At 43.2% G+C, this 23,139-nt stretch overlaps 1 protein-coding gene across 1 annotated transcript; it reads left to right on the forward strand.

The window, feature by feature from the left end:
- Positions 1-141: 141 nt before the first annotated feature.
- On the forward strand, positions 142-21,004 carry LOC126534479 (uncharacterized). The gene is made up of 14 exons (XM_055072151.1): positions 142-1,506; positions 3,818-4,024; positions 4,117-4,169; positions 4,577-4,677; positions 6,496-6,631; positions 6,706-6,802; positions 8,055-8,262; positions 11,457-11,690; positions 12,724-12,818; positions 13,750-13,887; positions 17,777-17,937; positions 18,075-18,279; positions 19,766-19,933; positions 20,993-21,004. Exons 1-14 carry the CDS (start codon positions 448-450, stop codon positions 21,002-21,004), a joined length of 2,874 nt encoding a protein of 957 aa, XP_054928126.1. The 5' UTR covers positions 142-447.
- The last annotated feature ends 2,135 nt before the right edge of the window (positions 21,005-23,139 follow it).

Genomic DNA, 23,139 nt, shown 5'->3' on the forward strand with positions numbered 1-23,139 from the left:
TTAGATCTAACTTAATGTGAACAGTTACAGAGCAAATTTATTGTAATGCAATAGAGAATATTTTTGGCGACATAACGCATAAATTTTCTGTTTTGCATAAATATTGATGATGATGATGAACGTTATTTATGATCGTTTCGGTTGGCTTGGGACACGTGCTTTCGAATTGGCACTTCGATGGCACTTCAACGAAGCGTTGACGTACGCGTTATTTAAGAGCTTTTAGGCGCTCGGCAGGCAACTGCTTTTTTTGCAAATGGCCGTTTGAAGCGCTGTAATCTCAGCAGTGCGCGCTGCCAGTCGCCTTGGTTTACTTTTAAGCACAAGCATGCGTCCGGACAGACGTGGTAAGGAGTGCAACTTGTGAGTCCGTGCTTGTTTACGGACAGAGCTGTCGGAGTGACCCCGTATACTGCTCTCAAGTGATCCCGGTCGCGTCCTTCCGGGATGGAGCTCGAAGATTTCGCACTCATCTCCGTCGGCTGTTGCGGTGACAACGCCGACGGGGCGCTCGGTCTTTTAGAAAAGCTCGCGAGCTGTTGGCGAAACTCGATCTGCGGCCCTGGCAGCGGCGGCGATTCGGCGACCTGGTTTGTCGATTCCGTGTCTCGCACGACTAGGCTGGTTCTCCAAGACGCCTGCCTTCGCGACGAAGGCGTATTGTTGGACGCCCAGCGACCTTACGCTGCTGGCCTGCGCCGTCTCGTACGGGCCGTAACACCTGCCGTCTCCGCTCTCCTCTGTGACCCCCGGTCTAACCTCAGCCCTCAGCGTCAGGCGTTTTCGACGAGCCTCTCGGACATCGTGTCGCACCTTCTAGAATGCGCGAGCAGACTCGGAGAGGACGAACTGAAGGCGGCGTGCGACGGCGTCGCCAACCCAGCCGAAGCCTTTATTACTGCGGCTCTGAGCGACATCATCGACCCGTCGTTGCCGCTGCTAAACCTATGTTTCGAGTGTTGTCAAGCGTTGGTTCGAATCGGCAGCAGAGGCGGGCGTCTCGAAAGCTTGTCCGAGCTAATGCTAGACGCTCTGAAAGTGGGCAAGCCCGCAATAGTGTCCCACATAATCGCGAGGTACGTGCCCGAACTCGCAGTTTTCCAAAAAGACGAGTTGCGGTCCTTCGTCAGGAGAGCCCTGGAGGTTGTGCGTTCGTTTTTCGGCGCGGACGACAGCGGATATCTGGTGGAAAAGAGCCACGGCGGATTCTCGATCTTGTGCGGGCTTGCCCAGTACCTGCGACAGAGTATCCTTCTGAACCAAAATGAGAGCGCCTCAGTCTGTGACGACTTGTTCTGGCAGATCGTGCAGCACGGCCTTGTGCACCCCGACTCCCTGGCACGAAAGAGGTCTTTGTACGTCATGAAGCACATATTGGACGCATGCTGCGATGAGAAATTGGACCTCTCTTGTCTCGTATTCTCCTGGAATCCGGACGAAACGGCCGAGCTAATGGGTGTGTGGCAAGAACTCTTTCTGGTTTTGGAAGTGCTTGAAGAAAAACAGGTTTGTATGGCTTCACTTCAAGTGGCGCACAGCCACAATCTGTGTCATCAAGTCACGGGCTGCACGCCTTTTTGCATTCCTTAGGATAGAAAAGATGACGTAAGCACGCAAGTTGTAGGAGTTCAAGTGCACGTACATGAGAACTATAAACAAATATACAAACACTTGAATGACAGCTTTGTATCTAGATGGGGGGATTGTCGTTATGAGGACAGTGGGAGCATACACTGAGGGGGAATATAAGATTAAGCTGTACGAATAAATCACGTCCCTGAAACAGCAAAACGACTACTCTTACTGTGAAAGGAGATTTGATAAGCTGGAAAAGGCGCCTAAACAAACCGCAAGTGGTGACAGAACCCCAAGTTCACCCGCCAACTCGCCACAATGTCGTCGTGCATTTCAGCAGCATCTGGTCTAGTTCAGTATTGTGAAGGAACCATGGGACTTGTCCTGGTTCCCACTGTTAAGAACCACTGTTACGCCAAGGTGGCCTGAATATGAGAAAAGACGTTATGTCATACTTCATTAGGTTACAATGACATGCCAGCACTGAGGCTCTGGTGTGAAATAAAAAAAATGAAAGTTTTCTGTAAATTATTTTCACTACTAATTAACCATTTTCCGTTCGATGAATGCAGCTTACGTTTTGGTGGAATATCATTATAAATCAACCTAATAGTTCTCTTTGGCGTTGCTTTAATGGGACACTGAAGTAAAATACTAAATCGCTTCAGGCTGTTCAATAATTCTTTCAAAACTTATGCTTTTTTTTTCTTCTTATTTCATAGTGATAGATTGTTTACTAAAAGATGAAATGAGGGTGAAAGTTGCATTTTTTGCCGGTGTGTTAGCTTGACATCATGGATTTAGAAGTATTCTCTTCTATTTGGGCCATTGTGGCGTTGTGAAAGTTCTCGAAACTTGCTAAGTTCAGTCTTTAGATACAGTGTTAATCGTTACACGCTGTTAAATGTTAATTTGTTAAATACAACTACTCCTTTTAAATACAAAGTTTATCTATAAAAATATAACTTGGCCTGAGCATAGGGTATCAGAATTCATGGATGTCCTAGCTCGTTGGCGCGTGAACTTCAAGGCAGCATTGTCACTTTTCTTTTGTTTTTGCATCATTTCTGATATTCTAGAAGTTTGAAGCTTATTCTGATAAAAAGCATATGCAAAGTTGGGTATGGTATTGTACAGAAGGAAATCCCATAGTGAAAACACTGTACGGAGACTTCCTATGATATGTTATATGAAATGGAAAACTACTAAACAGAAAAAAAGCAAATAAAAACCAGTTACAATAAAATATGAGCAGTAGCACAATGAATCATTAAATAATTATGCAAGTACAATTATTTCAGTAATTAAACAATTCTAGTCAACATAAAGATAGTCATTCAGCAAAAAAACAATAAAGGATAGGGTTATTTCATTTGCCATATTGTGTAAAAAGGTAATTTATTAAAACAGCTCTTCTTATTTTTCTCTTTACTGTACCTTGGCACTAACTGAACACTCATAGCAGGTTGGTTGTCTTGTTTAAAGTTCAAGCTTTACCCTTCCCTCGTCATACACCTGTGATGGTTTTATTGTGTTGAAGTGCCAGCAAGCCATTTTATAACTTTGCTTGTGAGGTCATGTTATTGCAGCAGATTTCATATATGCTCTTGCTTGTGAGCAATGTGCAAAGTAATTATGCATTGGGAAACTTTTATGACTTTAATACATTGTATTGTCAACAGTATAAACCTACAATATTAAAACATTCTTTACAATGGTGAAAAAGAGAACAGATTATTAAATTTCCTTCTTATAAGTCATGACAAGTGTGAGAAATGCATTTTTCTTGAATGCTGCTAGCACAAGCTATCGTTTGAGGTTCGATGAGACGACAGTAAAATATGAAATTATTAAAATTTTATGTGGTCATCCTGTCATCAGTTTCTAAGAAAAGGCACATTGAAATCTGAAACTTCATCTAAAATTTGGCACATAATTACTGAAAATACTGGAGATCTGGGAGCGGCAGTCTACTGCAAATTTAGTCAAAGGGCATACCCATTCGTCACACAAAATTTTGGGTTAGCATATACTATAGCCTGTAATACAGAACACTGAAACCAGGGTGACCAGTTTACCCTACCATGCCCCCCTTGATGGGGTTGAGTCCACTATATCTGCAGTACCAAGCCCATAAGTGGATGGCAACTCACATTTTCTCGCATGCAACGTGCCAGTGAGCGCAATGTAGGAAGTACTGTCAGTGGGATCGATGAACAGTAGTAGTGCTGCCCCATTTCAGCCCCACGTTGTGAAACCAATGCTGGCAAAGTTTGCGTCTTTCTTGGAGCGCATGGAGGCCTCCCCGAAAGTCCACATCTCCTGGCTACTACTGGTGTTCAACCGGATGCTGACACACGAGAGCCGGACCGTGGTCAAGTGGGCAATTTCCAAGTTTACTAGCTCGCCAGCTTTAGTGAAGCTCATGTTTGACAGCGACATGGAAAAGGTGTGGATGGTTTTAAATGTCGCGGAGTTTAGCACGCAAAGCATAATGCGAGTACTTTGGCGGCACCTTCCTCACTCTTCTTGTTTTTGCAGTTTGTCCTGGGTCCTCTCATACACTCTTTGAATGACTGTGCCATCTTTGCTAGGTGTGTATAACCTAAAGTGCTTATACTTTATCAAGTCAATCCTTTCACCTCATGAAGCAGCAGATTTAAATGGGGGATTTCAATGTGGTATACCGTGAGCACTAAGAAGCTTACAACCTTGCACTAATTTAGAGATTAACATTTCTGACTCAAGTGTTCTGTGGACTTGCTGTCAGAATGTAGTAGTATGCAGATCTTTTTTTGAAAGTGATTGCACAGTGAAAAATCTTGTTTATTTTCTTTAGTGCCTTTAGTTATATTTTTATAAATTTGTTTATATTATGATAATTGTGTTTTGGAGTATTGCTGTAATAAGCAACTACTGTGGCAGTCATTAGCGAATGGTACCTGTGGCACATTTCTCAAAGTTGTCCCGTCTCATTCTCATTTTTTTTCTTTCTTTCAAGGGAAGATACCGATCCTCTTGGTTCCCCGGCTCGTCTGTCAGAAAGTCTTGAAGTTTTCTTTAAACACTGTCAAGACTTGCTGTCAACCACTGACAAATTTGGTACGTAGACTGACAGCACGTAGTTATTATAAAGCTTTTAGAGTGACTCTTTGGGCTTTTAAGGTTGACTCTACTTACCTCTAAATACAGCACATTGTTCCTTTTAATTGATTTTAACTGATTGATGATTTCAGTGATTAACGGACCCAAGCGGACTCTTTCGAAATATATATCAGAAGTCAAAGAAAGCAGATGCCAGAAACTTTAAAATGTGGTTGTCACCAACTTTTAACTTTTGTGACCTTCCTGACTTACCCAGCCACATATCACAGTAAAACGTAATCTGGAAGCTCATATCGCATGATTTGATGGGTGCCATTTTGTGCGCTTTATTCTTTCTCTTTTGCCCTTACACACCGGCATGTGAGTTGGAACTTGTGTAGTGAACTTGAGCACTTTGTAGAACCTTGTCTTCGCCTTTTCAATGTTCTGTCCTGCCTGCTGAACTTGTGCTTCTCACTTGCAAAGGACTGACCTGTGCTGTATTCCAGAAGTGTACAGAGGGTAAAGGGACAGACGATGAAAGCGACTGCCTGAATCATCCTAGTTCTTTCTATAAAATAGCATACAGATCTGTAAACGCTGTCTGGCTAAGAATGCAGGTGTTCATGGGGGAACTTACTATAGAACCAAGAATTGGATACGATACTACTTCTCTAAGAAACTACCAATTTAGTTTACCTTAATTATATCTCTATAGCAGTCCTTTAAGATCAACTCCGGTGATTTTTCGATGCCCACTGATCTCAATAAAATTTTGAATATACATTCTCCATTGTATTCTGATTATCTGTGCCAAACAATATGGCTGTGAGTCATATAGTTCTCCTGAAAATGAATTTTAAAGATTGGTTGTGTGTTCCCGACTTATGACTTTTTACTGTCTGCCCTGTGTTTGTGACGTCGGAGACTACACCGCCACTGTCGCTGAAATCATCACTGAAGTCACTGCTGTATAGTTCGGATGATCTGTAAAAGCTCCCTGTGTCATCAGGAGGCATCATCAGCTTCGCTTCTTTGGCGTTAGCCTCACCTGTACTTCACGTTTAGCACGCATTCTACCTGTTTACATTATGGTAGTGTAGGATCTGACGCCATCAACTCATTGTGACATCACACGAAGTAGCTACCCGTTTCGGTTTCGGTATCTCAGTTATTGGTTATATAAAATTATTGATGAATTTCAGAGTAAATCGAACCACCTTACCGGTGACAGGACTGTCAATGCCATTTTAAGATGACAATGTCCTAGTATGCTTAAAATAATTCTGGAGCTGCCCTTTAAGATTGACGAAAGCCATGAGAAGAAAAGAGGAAATGTGCTGTTGTAAAGACTCAACTGTCGAACAATTTGGAAAAAGCCACTAAATAAAAGTTTTTGCTTGTGTTACTGATAAAGGAAAATGAAATAAAAGTGGAAGGACAGACAGCAAACCACTGGCTGGATGCGCACCCACAATCTGCATATGATCTTTTGACAAACAATGGCATGATCCACGAGGGACACAAGAGATTCTTCATCAGTAATGGAATACCAACTCGCCCAGCATTTTGTACTTCTAAGATGTGATGCGTGCACTGCTCCACTGATTGAGCTGTGGCAGCGATTGTTATACCATTTCTTTCTCCTATTTCTTCTCGTGTAGAATTCGTACAGCTTAGCTCAAGCAAAAAAATGTTCATTTTCTTCGCATTCTTCCCGACTTCGTTGTTTGTGGGTTTTTAAGATGGTTGTTGCTGGTCAAAAAGGATTGCTACACTTAGAGCCCTGCCAATTGGCGCAGGCTCATGCTGTTGGCTTCCTTTAACGCAATGCAGGAGGCTACCTCGAAAAGCTGTTTGCAGCCGTGTCGAAGCAATCCTGGAATGGTGTCTCCCTCATGTACATCAGCTACGCCCTGCTCGGCCTCAAGAAGCAGCCCGTGCTGGGTGACTCTGCTCTAGTCAGTGTTGGGTGCGTCACTCCTCGTGCTTCAGTAACTTGCGCACTTAGTTGTCAGGTTCTAGTAGGCCATGTTGACCTTGCAGGGCAGTGATTCTTGACATACAGCGGTTCCAGGAGCCGGTGTTACGGGCAGCTGCTCAGTGCTACCTGTTGGTCGTCTGCCTGCGGCTGCTCGATCCGGTAAGTGCAGCAGGCGCCCTACAAGTCTAACGTAAATTTCTGGGCTGCGCTTATTGAAAGATGCTTTGTCCTCCGTGTGATGCATTCTGCTGATTTTTTTCTTGATGAGGTCGTCACTTTCGGCGGGACTAGCTGGGCAGTCAGTGTTGTGTGGATGGAGCATGCGCCTGCAAGATAGGTAAAAGTATCCATGTGCACAGAAAGCTTGCGTCTTAGTGATTTTCGTCTGCTACGCTGTTGCTACAAACACTAATGCTGCAGCCCTTGCCCACCCTTAACACTCCTCAGTGTTTGTTCCTGTATTCCAATCTTCCAAATTTTTTAATGTATGATTTTTGCTTCCTGATGCATGTATGTGAGGTTATACGTAAAGCGTCGAAAATTAAATGTAAACAATGCTCATGCACATCTGCTGTGAGCATAGGACAGTGAAGCAGTAAGCATGAGCATTAATTGTAGGTAAGAGCAATGGGTGCTACACTCACACCTGCTAACGCTCCAGAATTTTCTGCAAGGTTTACTAATTTGGGTTGGCTCTCTGATCTTACAAATGCTGCGATAGGTTTTATGAAAAACAAATTCTATTCGCGAGAAAGCTTTAAAGATGCGGAAAGATGGGGCAGCACAATGGAAGATTAAGGAAATGCATGCTGAAAGAAAAAAAGGGGGAAAAAAAGGAAATTGCAATTGCATCTACGTTGCCTTCTTGTACTAGTGCAAGCTTCCATGTATGTACCAGAGTATTTGTTTTGAGCAAACGTATTAAGAGAAGTTCCTAAAGCAGGCAGTATCAGCAACAGCAAAGTCACTGGAAAAGTCACTTTCATATAAAAACAATGACGTCAGTCGCTGCTCCTCTGTGTTTACTGCTACTTGTGTGCTTCATCTAAAAGAAAATCATCATCAGTGGAGTGTGTATGTATCGTAAAAAGTGTGTGCTCAAGGCTATGTATTGAAATGCGAGCTATTCACTTATCCTTCCTCATGGGTGGGTGTGTAGGTGAGTGGGTGGGTACAAATTTTCATGTTCACGGGTTGTCAGGTATGTATTGTGTTTGTGATGACCTAGCAGACGACACAAGCAAAAGCACGAGTTTTGCACATAAGTTTACTCTTGTCCATTATGCAAGCACCCTCACTAATAAGGCGCTGACCACAATTCTGGTCAGCTCTTGCATGATATAAATAAGCATTTGGCTCGGTATGCTTGTCCTCTTCATATATGAAGCATGCGGTTTTTTATTTGTTTCAGACGAAAGTGAACTACCATCAGCTCTCGGCATTCCTGGGTCTCTTCGAGAGGAAAGAGGTCATAATGAGAGGCTCGGCTCAGTGGAAGGTGACGGTGTCGGCACTGCGAGAACTCCTGCTGACCGAGGACTCTGCAGAAGCGGGTCTTCGGCCGGCGGATGTGACCAGCTTTCTGGCGCACTCAGTTAAGGACCTTATCGAAGCCAGTTGTAAGTGGCACAGCTTGAACGGTGCTCCAGCGAGGAGGCTTGCACGCCAAGTTTTCCTGACTGGCCCACACTCTTCACCAGAGCTTTCGTCTTTGGCGGGCTGCACTCTTCTATGGGGGGTGGACATGGCTTCGGGGTAAATGTACTGCATGTTGTTGGAGGGTATTTCTTTACTTTTTTTTGTTGCGATAGCAATTACATGGAGACTCCAAGCAAATTTTCGCCGTTGTCGTCGCCATTGCTGTGAGGTACCACACATATTTAGGTATATGTATGCTATCTGCCATGCCATGCTGCATGACATGCGGTATGTGCGGGTTACATTGCCACACCATTCAATCACTAAAGTTGCTGATACCAGGTCTTACATTCTGGACAAAATGATTCAGGATATTGAAAATGGCAGCTCACAAACAACTGTCATGAAACAAAACACCAACAGCGCATGCCTCTTATCTTAAATCTTCTCAGACTTAAATATTAAAAGTGCAATACAATAACAGAGCTCAAACCTGAAAATGATGTAATTTTATTGGCACGGCTGTGCGCTACCTCCGGGATCGGCCCAGGAAAGAGGTTTGAAACATGCTCGTTATGGTAAAGTGGTGGTAAAGTCGCTAAGAAAGACGTTGGCTGTAATTAATAAACATAAATGAAATTGTACGATGACAGGATTGAGATAGAGGGCTCCTAGCACAACAGCTCGTTTTTACTCAGTCGGATTACGTTTGCTTGTATTCATATTGCCACTACAGCTACGAGTCTTACACCTCGCGTAATATTCTAAAACGTTGCTATTGCATTCATTGCTTTACCCTTATGGCAAAACTGGTTCCTATCCAACTTGTGTACCAAGACATTTGCTGCCTCTGATATCTATTGAACAGATGCACGAGATGACTGTAGGTTGCAATGGACATCTCTTAAAACAACAGTTGAATCTTTATATAACGAACACAGATGTAATGAATGTTTGGATATAACGAAGTTTGAGATATGGTTGCTGTGCTTTATTTCATTCAGTATTCCTGTAAAAGAATAGAAAATGCAAGAGCCGAGACAATATTGGCTACAGCGAAGTGAACATTTTCTCACTCACAGCTTAAACTTTATATTTTAGTAGAAAAAGAAAGGTCAAATACTCAGCAGGAGCAGCTGGAAGCTGCGAATTCCGGATGTGCATGCAAGGTTGTGGCTTTTGTATAACTCTGGTTATTCAGTTTAACCTCAACATGACAAACACGAATAAAACGATTTCTTGGATATAATAAAGTAAACATGAACTGTTTCTTGCTAATATCAGCAAGATGCATATTTGCTTATAACGAATATCGGATATAATGAAGGTAGTATTTCTCGTGTCCAGTTATTTTTGCAATAATATGGTTTTACTGGTGCACATCTTTAAAAATCTTTATGCTGTTTGTATTCGGTTGCCTACTGTGAGAGCTTGTCTTGCAACCTTAATTGCAGGAACTTCTGCATCTGCTTTTGCAGTGTGTAACAAATTATAATGAACACACATGTGCACCTGATGCTGCTTTGCAATACCAGTTGGTCGAACTGTATTTAGCTGCTCCTTTTATGACCTTTTAAACATTTGTGATTATCCCCTCAGTGTGACTATTATGTGCACCTTACAGAATCTTTTATTGGAACAAATAGGGTGACATTGTGGGAGGCACAGGCTGACAACTGACTTGCGAGGGTCAGCCGACGATCAGGGCTCAATATCGCGCATGCGAGGGAGGAAGGATGCGCATCATCTTCTTTCACGCGCGAGGCATGGGGGAGGGGGGAGGGGAGAGATAGGGTTTGACTTCGGCGGCTACTGCTTATGGCACGGCCACCGTATCTTGAAAGCTATCTGCGATGTGGAAAAAGTGTGCGCCCGCAGGGGCCTCATCTTCAAAGCGATCTGCAGTGTGATGTGGACTAAGTGCACCCAGTGGTGGTAGCTTCGTATGCATTGGGCTTTTGACGTTTAGTTCACATTGAACCGAGAGACAGCACAAAGGTCAATTCGCTCGCTGCGAATTGACCTATGCTTATCTTGCGTAATTTGCTATCGCACTGGATGCTTTGCCTTTTGGGCGAAACTGTGACTTTTCTTGTTTTTTACTTTGGACGTTTGTCGTTTAATCTTTGCAATAAAGTTGTTAGACATTGCAAGGAAAGTTTCGGAAGTGAGGTGTTTCGTATATTACGGACTTCGGATAAAACATACGTTTTTTGACGGATTATCAGGGTCCGCTGTAACGAGAGTCGACTGTATATGTACTTAGAGAGAACAGCACAGGGACGACAAAGAATAAAGGAGAGATTTTAATTAGCGCTGATGTGTGGATGACGTGTGTTTAAGTAATACAGGTTTGACGTGTGTCAGAATGAAAAAAAAAAATGTTGCAATTCCGTCTGAAAGGCAAAGCATCCATTTCGATAGCAAGTTAGTAGACAGCTATTCGAAGTAAGGATAGCAGATTTATCAGTGGTATAAACTTGTAAACATTTGCTTACTAACAAAATTAACTAGCATGGTGTCACGAGCACACAGGCAAACATAAACACATCTCACTCGATGAGCGCGGATGCTCGCTGTCAAAACGCTAGCGTGAGGAAGAGCGGCAGCAGCAGCGAGTGAATTGACCTTCGTGCTGCCTTTAGCTTTAACTTGAATTAAGTGGTGAGAACACAGTGCGCAGGACGCTATGGGCTCCCGGCGCACCTAGACTCTGTACTCATCGCAGATCGCTTTCGAGATAAGGCAGACAGGGCCCGCATATCCGGGCCACACACAGAAGCCGCCGAAGTAGAACGCCTCCTCTCCCCTTCCCCCAATGTGTTGCGCGCCACGGAAGACAGTGCCCTTGCATTCCGTTTTCCTCCACTGCGATCGAGAGATTGAGCTGCCTCGTTAGCTCACCCTCGCCCGCTTTCACTCTCACATACGGCATGCGGCGACGATGTTTTATCACCCTTGGATTTTATACGGAACATCACGGCTACGGCAGAAATGCACCTGAAGTGTCCGTATAATTGCTGTCGCAATAAAACGGCACACACGCACGCCAGCGCTCCGTCCGTTCATGCCCCCTTCTTTGTTCATCTTTCGTTGTTCCAGTACCGTTTTATTCCTTGGTTTGTCTCAAGCCCGCTGCTCCATATGCCGCTATTCTGTTCTGCCCCATCTCCAGGCCCCAGCTCTATGGCAAACATGACCTGCGTGTGCCGGCTCGCCAGAATGGCGGTGCTGTTCCACGATGCAAGGCTGTTGTGCGGCGACGTCACGTGGGACAAGCTTCTCGAAGGGAGCATAGAGATCCTGAGTGCCTCTGGCACGAGGCCTTACCTCGCACGACACCACTCGCTTAGGGCTGCGCAGTTGCTCATCGCAATCTACCACGAAGCCAAGCCAGTGAATGGTGACTGTGAGTCGTCATTTTATGCCATTGTTTGTTTATGCCATTGCTTCTGCTCCTCAACCTAATTTTTTTTCAACTGGATGGCACTAAGAATACAGACGCGGAAAAAAAGCACAGAGAAGAGATGATATGCAGTCCTGCTAGACAACTGTCTTACTTTTGCGATAGACACAGTTAAAGTGATATTCATTGTAAGCATATGTTCGGTACATGTTGATGTCGGCAAGAAACATTTTAGGTTTACTTCTTTGTATTGAAGTTGGCCTATATATACAGATAAATAAGCGTGGTGATGTGCATAAAGAAATGAAGGAAACATGCAGCAGTCAACAGATACCTATAATTGAGCGCTCGAAATACTCACGGTGAAGGCTATTGCAATAGAAATGGGATTTCCTTGTTAGCAATACGGATGCTGCAGTAGCGTAGTGATCCTGTTGTTTCATTAGAAGATTGGCTTCAATGATTTCGTGAGTCAAGGGATGACTATTTTTTGCCATAAAGGCACACTTGTCGAATTCCAGTGGCACTCCTTGCAGCGTACGCCTAAATGCACATTCACAGCATTTATGACGTTATGACAGGGCTTGCGGAGTCTCTCATTTAGACGGCGTCCTGTTTGGCTGGCGTGTACTTTTTCGCACATCCGCAGTCCACGCTGCTCGTGACAAAAACAAATTGCAGAAGGGTGTAACGCTGCGCCTAGTGGGTACAGCGTAGCCTGCGACGACAAACGGAACAGAAAATGGTAGGCAGAAAGAAAGAACTCGCACCTCGGCACCTTGTAAATTTGCATTGTTTCTGCGTGTCTTCACTTCCTGTGCTGTCTACTATCGCATAACAAATTGCATTATTTTTTTTGTCTTACCACGCATGTCCCTATGATTAGTCCCTCTTTCGTTTGTTTCCTCATTTTTTGTGTTTGCATTGGTTACCAAAGTCTGTACCGGTCACAAGAAAGTGTCACTGAAGGATCTCAACATCATGGTAGGTAGTTTTGTGTTGTAATGCCTCTTCTTCTTCATTATTGCATTTTCAGCTTCTTTGCAAGAGGAGCTGCTCTTGCTACTCGTACCGCGTGCCGAGGAGATGCACGAGTACATCTACAAGCTCGCCTTTCTTTCGATCAACAGTGTAAGCCTGTACTTCAATACCTTTGACTCGGGAGCACCATGTGTAGCTTTGGATGCCAGAACTGTGCCTCCGTAGTAAGAGTTCGTATTGGGCAGCTATTCTGTATAAGCGTAGTCATCGAAGAAAAGGTAATTGTCGCACGAATTCCGTATAGCTTTCAAGATGGTAAACCTAAAGCTATGCTGCGCTTGACGGTGACTCGGTAATATGTTACATTTTCAGCCCGAATAATCGTAGTTGTGCAGTGATTAAGTAGCTGCCTGATACTATATGCACGGACTGCGTGAAATTTTTTTCGGGTTTTTCTACTGCACGCCCCTTATGGTATTGTCAAGCTTTCAGGTGGTGTAGGCATATGGCGAGGGCAGAGCCCAATTATGTGATGAGAAGCTTTACAGCGAATACATAGCCCTCTGCATAATTGATATGTGCGGAAAGCATGCTTGCTTGTGTCAAATAAGGGTCTGTGATGGGAAAATGCTGTTTGTAAATTCCTAAAGGCTAAAAAAAAAGAACAGCATTGCTGTTCTGGTTCAAGCTAATTGTTATCGATGTTAGTAGTGTAATGTTACCACCGTGATAATGACATGACTTGTCGATTACTCCGTCATTCGTTTTAGTGTGTGTTTTGCATGCTATGCACCCAAGTTGTTCCTTGTCATTTCAGGCCGCTTGCCTGTTTATTGCAATACTGCATGTTTCGAGTACTTTTTCAAGCTGTGTATTTAAAAATAATAATATTTTTCTTAAACAGGCCTGCTTGAAGTGCTGGCACAGGTTATGCATGGGCTGAGCCTTGTTTATTTTTAAGAATGGTGCAGACTTTCATGGAAATGGCCATGATTTTCGTATCTTTGATTTGTCTTCGTCTTTGCAATGCAAATCTCGAAGCCATTGAAATTTTGTGTTTTCTTCTCCATTCTCTTGGCAGTTGGATGACTTTGAAGAAACCCAGGTGCACTACCAGTTCTTGAATATTCTCGCCGGCGAGCGTGAGTTCAACTCGCTTTCCTACCAGTTCATCAATGAGGGCCTCGAGACTTGTAGAGAGAAGCTCATACAATCAACTGTGAGTTTACATTTCTGCTTATTTCTGATACACTTAAACCTCAATATATTGAAGTCGGCAAAGTTGACAATTGGCTTCGTTACATTAAAATTTTGTTATGTCGAAATTCAATCTTTAGTGCAAGGAAGTACAGTCACCAATGGATTTTTCTTATGCGGAAAGGGTTGCAGAATTTTGTGAATAATTGGGCAATCGGGAGAAGGGAATTTCAATGAGAAAAGAAAATTGTTGAATTTGAGAGTTGGTGATGAACGAGACGGTTTCATGCCGTGTCGACAGTATCTTCACATTGGCAGTATAAAGCGAAGCTGGTCATGTTTTTGCATCCATTTCGCCCCAACGGCTGATAGTGTCGCTGGCAGTTGGATGACGCTATCATGAAAAACGCCGACAGCGGGAAGCAAACGTTGTGGCTGCCTCGCTTCAACGAGTCCCTGTAACTCGAGATATGCAACCGACAGCACTCAGTGCGCGGGAACACAGCGCACGATGCCTCGCCATCTCAGCTCGCCCATTCTTTGCACAGGTGACAGATTACCTCTAAATCAGGGCGCGACAGCTGCGTATGCGCTCATCCATGGCCATGTCTGAAAAGGAGATGCTTGCCAACCTGCCTCCCCCTCCCCCTGCCTTCACGGATTACCACTAGCTAGCTTCCTTCTGTCTCTTTCTCCTTGCTCGCACATGAAGACGGCGCTCATTCAGCATGCTCACTCCAGCATGCTTTCTCTCACATTTAAAGCATGTAGGGTGTGATAGGATATTATAACACACGGACTCTATTCAACTCTATGGACTCTATGGACTCTATTGACTCTATGGACTCTATGCAAAGGTTGTGGGATCGTTCCCCACCTGCGGAAAGTTGTTTGTTCATCCACTTTTATTTCCATTCATTTATCGTTTCTTTATTTCATTTATTAAGCACAAGTATTTCCCCTATGTTGTCCTTGGTGTCAATGTTTGTTGGCTTCTTATGATATGGACTCTATACGGAACATGATGCTGCTCCGCTTCTTCAGTCATTATTGGCAGCTCGGCACACAATTTGAGAGGTGTGTTTGCAAGCAGCCACATGTAATTCAACCATTTGACCATCTGCGTCTGCAGAAGTTTCCATTTATTGTCTCTGTATTCCTTCGTGGCAGCAGTGTAATTTCCTTATAAACACACTTCATTATATTTAGGTTCAAAATACATGATGTTCTATGGACAAGAAGTCTGAAAAAGTTCAATACTTTGTTATATTGAAAACTTCATTATATTGAAGTTTGTTATGTTGAGGTTTAACTGTTCAAGATTTATTTCTGTTACGGCATTTCTTATGTTCTGACATTTCTTATACTCCTTTTTACTGTATTTGCTTTTATGGCCAAGAGAGACATAATTGGCTTCATAACACTCACTTTTAGCTACAACAAATTTTCCGAATGTGTTAGTGCTTGAACTGATTATTTATGGCATGCAAATTTGTTTACCATGATTGGATGTGAAGTTTTGTGCCAATCCAGTGCTATCCGTCACACTAGACAAAGCTGGACAATTATCCACTCTCAGAAATCATGATTCTTGGACACTGTTCTGAATTGACACCAGGCATTAAAGGTGTTGCTCCGTGTTATTTAAGAAAGATTGTATCAGATTGTGCAACATAGTGGGACTGTGTGACACTCTGACAGAGTGTGTGATATTATGTTTGAGTGTGTGACTCTGTGTGTGACACACTGTTGTCAACTGACACCAGGCATTAAAGGTGTGGCTTTGTGTTATTTAAGAAAGATAGTATATCAAATTGTGCGACAGACTGTGACTAGGTGACACTGTGACAGATTGTGTGACACTAGATGGAGTGTGTGACTCTGCGTGTCTGACAGCACTTTGTCTCACTTTTGTTTTCCTCTATTTTGTCTCTATCTCTTTATCCGATTTTCCTTTCTCCAAGCCAACTGGAGATATCTGATGGTCAACCTCCCAGTCTTTCTGTTTCTTATCTCTTTAGTCTTTTTCTCTCCTTTTGTATAAATTTGCATTTTTACTGCAATATAGTTTATTTTAAGGGGCACTAAAGAGTAATGTTATCTCAGCTGTATCAGTAAATTGCCGTCGTACAATACTACCAGAAAGCCATTGTTCCGTGAGATGAGACTTGGTAAGTCAGACGCGATGCAAAAACAAATAATGGGTCGTAATGCCACCCTGTTGTTTCCGCACCAGCTTGCTGTGATGTTGTAGATTTTCAAGACATCCGCTCGGGTGTAGTTAATCTTTTACAGGTAAAAATAGACTGCATTGTGTTCCAAGAGCTAAAAACAGAACTTGTCAAGTTTCAGTAACGTTGAGCCACAACTATCCAAATGTGAAAAAAAAATACTTCGAAATTTGGGACGTCACATTGACGTACTGGCACTGGGGCTTTGGAGTGAAATTAAAAAAGTGGAACTTCGATTTGAATTTTCTTTTTCTAATAATCAACCTGTTGCCATGGAATTAATGAAAATAAGTTTTGAAAGAATATGCAAGGGGTAGTTTTTTTCAAGGCCCGATCGGTCACGAAATGAAAACCACAGTGAAAATCGAAACTATTTTATTTGGAACATTTAGATACACTTTCCAGCTACTTCTCTGCATAGTCGCCGCTCCGATTAAAACATTTGTTGTGGTGTGGTACCAACTTCTCTATGCCCTCGTCATAGAAGGCAGCTGGCTGTGCTTTCAGCCAATTTTGTGTGCTGGTATGCAGCCCGTTGTCTGTGTCAAACTCCTGTCCTCCTAGCCAGTGTTTCATGTGAGCGAAGAGATGGTAATCAGAGGGAGCCAAGTCTCGGGCTGCACGGTGGGTGATCAAACACTTCGAAGACGCTGTAGGAGGTTGTTTGTTGCAGCTGCGCTGGACAGCCGCGCATTGTCACGAAGAACGACAGTGCCTGATGACAACATTCCTCGTCGCTTATTCTTCATTGCCTTTCGTAGACGTTCAAGAGTCATGTTGTACAAAGCTACAGTGATGGTCGTGCCAAGTTCCACAAATTCCACCAAGAGAATACCATTGCTATTCCAGAACACAGTAGCCGTACACTTTCTGAAGAAGATTTACTTGAACTTCTTCGCTTATGAGGAATCAGGATGCACCCACTGCTTGGATCGCTCTTTTGTTTCTTCAGTTTCCGGGCCCATGTCTCATCCCCTGTTACGATTTTCTTTAAAAAATATCTTCTTCTTCGTCATAATATCACTGGAGAAACGTTAAGGCTGCAGCCATTAACTGTGCTTTGTGATGGTCGGTCGGCATCTTGGGAACCCATCTTGCACAGTTTGTGGTACTGGAGTCTCTCACTCAGGATTTCGGAAAACTAAACACTCAACACAGAAATTGTGAACCGACAATTTTTTCGAATAACCTGATCCACTCACTGAACAAGATCATTGGTTGACACTTGCTTCCTTCCCTGCCTGCCTGTGTCATGAATGTCTGCGTGTCCTGCTTCAAAGTTCCTGCACCATTGCCGCACTTTTCTGTCGCTCATAAAAGTTGTACCGTACACATTACTCATTCATCAATGAATTTTGGCTGCATTGCACCCCTCAGCATGCAGAAATCGAATGACAGCATGCACTTCACACTTAGCAGGAGACTCTATTGTTTACGAGGCATGTTTATGTGCTCACTGCATGCTCAGAATTGCCAACTGCAACCTCACACGATCGAGAGGCATACTAGAGGCACTGCGCAACACATCTGTGCACAGTGTCATTGTATTTTCACTGTGGTTTTCATTTCGCAACCGATCAGACCTTGAAAAAAAGAATAGCCCTCGTAATTTATCAGTCTTAACTGATTAAGGTTTATCTTTTGTGTCCCTTTAACGAGGTTTCACTGCACATTTTTCAGGCATCGGCAGTTGTGTCTGTGGAAACGGTGCCTTACTGGAGGTTCCTTCGCTGGGTCCTCAAACGCTTTCCTCGGAAGACGAATGAAGTGGAAGCATTGCTCCTTGAAGTAATTGAGAAAGGAAGCATCTCAAGGCCGATCTCTAGACCCGACTCTTGGATGTACGTACACCGCAAACCCGAAGTGGTGTGGAAATGCTTCAAACATTCAACATCAAGTTTTGTTGCATTTAGCTTGTTTACTCTCTGTCAGTTTATGCCGAGCTCATTCGCCGTTTCATGTCCTTACATCTCCGCAGCATCCAGGACCGAGTTGCCAAGTCGCGCTGGGTGGCATTTGCGGCCGCTGTGACGGAACTCGTTTGGGAGAGCGTCTCCAAGATCGCTCTCTCCACCGACAAGCTCTGCAACAAGCTGATCGCGGAAGCCATCGAAGCCTTGGAGACAGCTTCGCAAAAGTCATGCCTTCACATTCTGAAGGCCGTGTCACATGCCCTGTCACTAGTAAGTGCAGGCTGCTTTAGGTGCTTACGTTGTCTTAAGAGTGCTGAGCTGTGACTAAGGCATCAATTCTCAGGGACATATGTGCTTTGAGCCTCTTGTTTGTTGCTAGATTAGATGATAGTACTCGAGGGAAAGGGAGTGCACTCGAACCTTGCTTTAATGAAGTTCCATGTAATACCGCTTTATAGCTGATACAGTCGACATTCACTAATTCGACCCTGACGGGACCGACGAAACTGATCGAATTATCTGGTGAGTCGAATTAAACAAGATGCAGAAAAAACGCGAAGACACACCACAGATACATATGACAGTATTTGCCAGAGTGTAACACGCCACCGAATCAAACGCGCGCCTACTTTCTATGTATCCAAAGTAGAAAACTAACATAGAAATAACACTAAAGCTCTTAAACAAAATAGAAATCCAACGTACATCAGATTTTTTATAATGGCGGCCAGCTTCCTAAAGTAAGCTGCGCCGCATAATTTTAGTCAACTTTGCCGCAATACAGCCGTGTTATGCGGTAAAGCGTACGAATGTCGCGAAGGTGGCTTTGGTTTCGTATCTGATTGTACGGCGCAGGCAAATTTCGCCGCAATTTCCTTGGAAAACAAAAGGCGCGCGTTAGAGTCCGGTAAATACAGTAATGAGGCATTGTGTGCTGCTGTTATTGCTTGAAAATCTTCCTAGGGCGGGCGGAAAAGAGGCACTTTTGACGGGTGGTGACATGCGTTCATCACATTCACTGTTCCCGAAGGTCTGCCGAGACAGATGCTGCTGCTAAAGGGGTTGCTATTGGGGTCACCATAGGTGTCGGGCAGGTGCGTGCCGACTGGTCAAGTTCAATTTATCCGGCAAATGCCAATTTTAGGATCGAAATAATGAACGTTTGGGCCCATAGAAATGCGTGGGCGCCGGCCGGGGCCTTCGGTGGGGATTGAATTAGCCGAAAAATTGAATTAAGCGGAGTTGAGTTAACGGACGTCTACTGTATTCGTTATAAGCATATGTTCATCACATGCTGATATATATTTTGCTATATCCGATAATTTGTTGTATCTGATATTCGTTATAAGCATGTATCTTTACAAGCTGGTATCTGCTACAAATGTTGTATTTGCCGATCATTCATTATATCCAATATTCGTTTAAACATATATTTGTTACATGCTGAGATTGAACAAAAAGATTTTATATGTACTTTTTACATCATATATAAAGGTTTTAGGAGTTATTATGAGACAGTGATAAATGTTGAAATTAACTGTGAATGTGAATTGTGTTGTGTTTTGTTGGGAGTCTTTAAACAATGTTACCAAGTACCTGTAAAAAACATACTTGGTTGAATATGTGCATTAAAGAATCTCAGGGGGTCAAGTTTTATCCATAGTCCTGCCCCCTTGTACCCCACCAGCCCCTGGTGCAACTTTCAAATGATAGACTCTGGTTACTTACTTGTAAACTTGCGCTTGTTTATCTGCAGGTCAAGGTCGTTGATGCTGACCTCTTGTCCAAGTGCCTTAAGGCCTGCTGGCAGAGCTGCAAGGACTTAAAGAAGAGCGACATATTCCGACCTGCTGTGGAGATGTTCATCAGTTTTGCTTTCCAGCCATCACTACTACATCTATACCAGGGACGCCTACTAAGTCATGCAAGTTATTTTCAGTTTTTAGCAATTTGTTATATGGTGGCATAGAAAACGCTTGCTTTTAATTTTGCCATATAAGAGCCTAAGCACAAATCTCTTGTATCAGTACACAAACTTGCTGTGTCCTTGAGAACCTGTAGGAGCTGCTTGGTACCACCATTCCCAGCAGTGCGACATGTGGAGTGATGATCTCTCTTTAAAGGCCCTGAACCACTTTTTATTGAAGTGGAGAAAGGCATTTGAAGTGAAAATGTGCTATTTCAGAAATACTGCTCCGCAAAAGTACTTCAGTGCTTTCAGCATAAGCGGAGTTATTGGAAATTAAACACGGCCTCCGCTGTGCTCCCTTTCCTTCTTCAATGCCTTGCACTGTGAAGGCTAACGTAGACGACACGGCCTCCGATTTTGGTGCCTATGAGGTGCTAAACATAAGCCAAACGTGGTTGTCCTCGGCAAGTCACAGTGCGTTTAACCAGTGGACTCGTGACGGTACCCCACGACGGCTGCGGTATTTACGCCATGTTACCAACCGCAGCTTAATGTCAGCTATCGGCCAGTAGCAGCCATCTAAGAGAATGACGAAATAGTGTGTCTAGAAGGTGGTGAGGACAGGGCCTTCTGTTGAAAAGAGCGTTTGAGAGAAAGGTGATTTCATGCTCCGTTTGCAAGCTCCATGCGTCACGCATAACTGCAAAACTTGGCTGAGATATTCACAGCAGCGTATGCCATCTGTAAACTGTGTTATTTCACCGAGCCCGAGGGGTGGTTCAGGGCCTCTCTAAATGCATGAACTGCCTCTCCCCTTTCCTTCACATGATCAAAGTTATGACCGATGCTTGCATTTGAGGCAGTTAAAGAAATATCAGCTTTTGTATGAAAAATGCAGGGTGATCCAGATGCACCAGAGAAAATAAATATTCAATAATTTTTTGAAACTGTAATAACGGTGTAGTAGCACAATGTTTTTCCCATAAATATAGCACAGAAAGAGCATATTTTTTTAGAACAAAAAATTTTATTGTCAGAAAATTTATGTTTACTTTACATTTACATTTACTTCAGTTGGGCCAGTAGCTTGTTGTTGTTGATAGTGATGATCATTTGTTGCTTTTCCCATTGGAACTGACAGTTGTGTGAGCACTGTAGCTTAGGGAGCCTTCGTACGGAGGCCTGCACAATGTTCCAGGGTAGTGGCCAGCATTTGAAAAGGTGCATGCTGCCGCCTGCTTAATGCTGGGCTAAGCTTTCAGCAAAATTTAGCTATTTCTGAGATTCAAAATGATGGTCCACCAAGAGTCTGCCCAGACCATGACCAAGATAAGTCACGGAACTTGTGGTCATTGGTCCCATGATGCAGGTAACCATTTTTCTTGAATAATCGTACAGTCACCAAAAAAGATACAGCATATGTAAACTGTAAACACATGTTTAATGTATAGTTACACAGACTTGTAGGACATTCCTTATTACTGAACACTTCAAGAACGCATTTATTTTACGTGCAGAAGCTTGAGCAAGAACAGGGTTTAATGCACTTCACATTCTTTATGCGAGGTGATGCTAACCAAGCATGTGCCACCATGCTGCAGAACTCGTTGCTTTCAGCGTTCTGTGCGACATGCAAATGTAAAGAAATGAAGTCCATGGCGTTCAAATACAAGAAAAACGCGACAAATAGGTTGAAGGCATATTCAGGTTGCTCCATGCATTGCAGTATAAATAAAAAGAAATTAAAGTTAATTGCATTCTTAATAATGGTATATGCCAATGCATAACAGGTAGCAATGCAACGGGCCTTCCAACTGAATTGGTAATGAAAATGGCGGTCTGCCAAACTTGGGGGGGAAATAGCGGCAGGACATTTGGAAATGTCACCACCGTATAACAGCGCTTGAGCATGGGTGTGTGCAGGAAGGCTCCCTACGCTCTAGCGTAGTTTCCCTGTGTTTGCTCCCACCCAAGCATGCTACCAAGTGCCACCTGTCGGTGACAAATGCGTCTACTCTGGCAACGGAAACCTTACTATTGAAAAGGAAAATAAAACAAAATAAACAAATGTCTTTCTGTGCATTTCTGTTAAAACATCATTGTGCTATTGAAGTAATGGTCACCGCCTAGGATGAAACACAGCTGTATTTACACTATTTGCGGGACTTATCTTGAATACAGTCCTTTTCACTTTGTCTTCTTCTCCAGGAGCCAGCGCTCTCACTTGCTGGCGGTTGGCTTCTTATTCTTCTCGAGCTCATTGAACAAAAAGACATATTCAATATCGCTGTTGCCTATACTTATCAAATTATTACATTTTAACATTTCTTCTTGCTTTTGGTTATCCACTATATATTATTCTTTGTGCAAAAAGTGAAAGTAGACAGTCCAGAATCATTCTCAATGTGAGAACAAGTTATGGTTGGCTAGGTAAATAACCTGCTTACCATAACTTTGCTTCCTCACAGTAGTCACTTGCACTCTCATTTGATACACAGTATTAAGTTTTATCCAAAGCTGGTTGCAAAGTAGCTTTTCTTAGACTTTATCTCAATGTTGGCTGAGGCCTAGTAAGCACACTTTTGCAAACATAACTGCGCTGCTCTTTATGTGTTAGCATTGCTTCAGAGACATGTTCCAATAGCTAAACAAAGCGAAGTCAAACGTTTAGAAGTCCTCGGGGACCAATTAAATTTTTATCTGGCTGCAAAAATTGACCACGGAAACTGCCTAGCTTTAGACTTTGTCATTTAAGCTCTACATTCATGCACAATATTTTCCTTCCGGTGCCTTTTCTTCCCAGAAGGGCAAAGGTGCTTAGGTTCCAGAGGTGCTTAAGTTTTGGAAAACACAGCAGTCTTATTACTCATCTGCATATATCACTTATCGTATCACGACTGTGTAACGGACTTGCATATGTACTGATGTATGCTAATTTACAGCAGCAGAAGTTGTAGCTGTTATTTCACCTAACTGTTCTGGCAACTTTATTTGTTGTTTTCCCTGATCCTTGGAGGTTTATGCTCTACAAATATTTCTGAAATTTCCCATTTTTTGGTGTGATAGCCAGTGCTGTAAGTGCATTATGGGCACGTGGCTAAAGTGGCAATCACTGAAGAAAATAATGGCCAGCTTTTCATAGTACTACTATCTGTTGTTCAGCCTGTCACATTTACCAGCTCGAATCGCACACAACTTCGTGCTTTCCTTACCTGCAGTAT

This window comes from Dermacentor andersoni, chromosome 7, assembly GCF_023375885.2.
Source record: "Dermacentor andersoni chromosome 7, qqDerAnde1_hic_scaffold, whole genome shotgun sequence".
NCBI lineage: Eukaryota > Metazoa > Arthropoda > Arachnida > Ixodida > Ixodidae > Dermacentor > Dermacentor andersoni.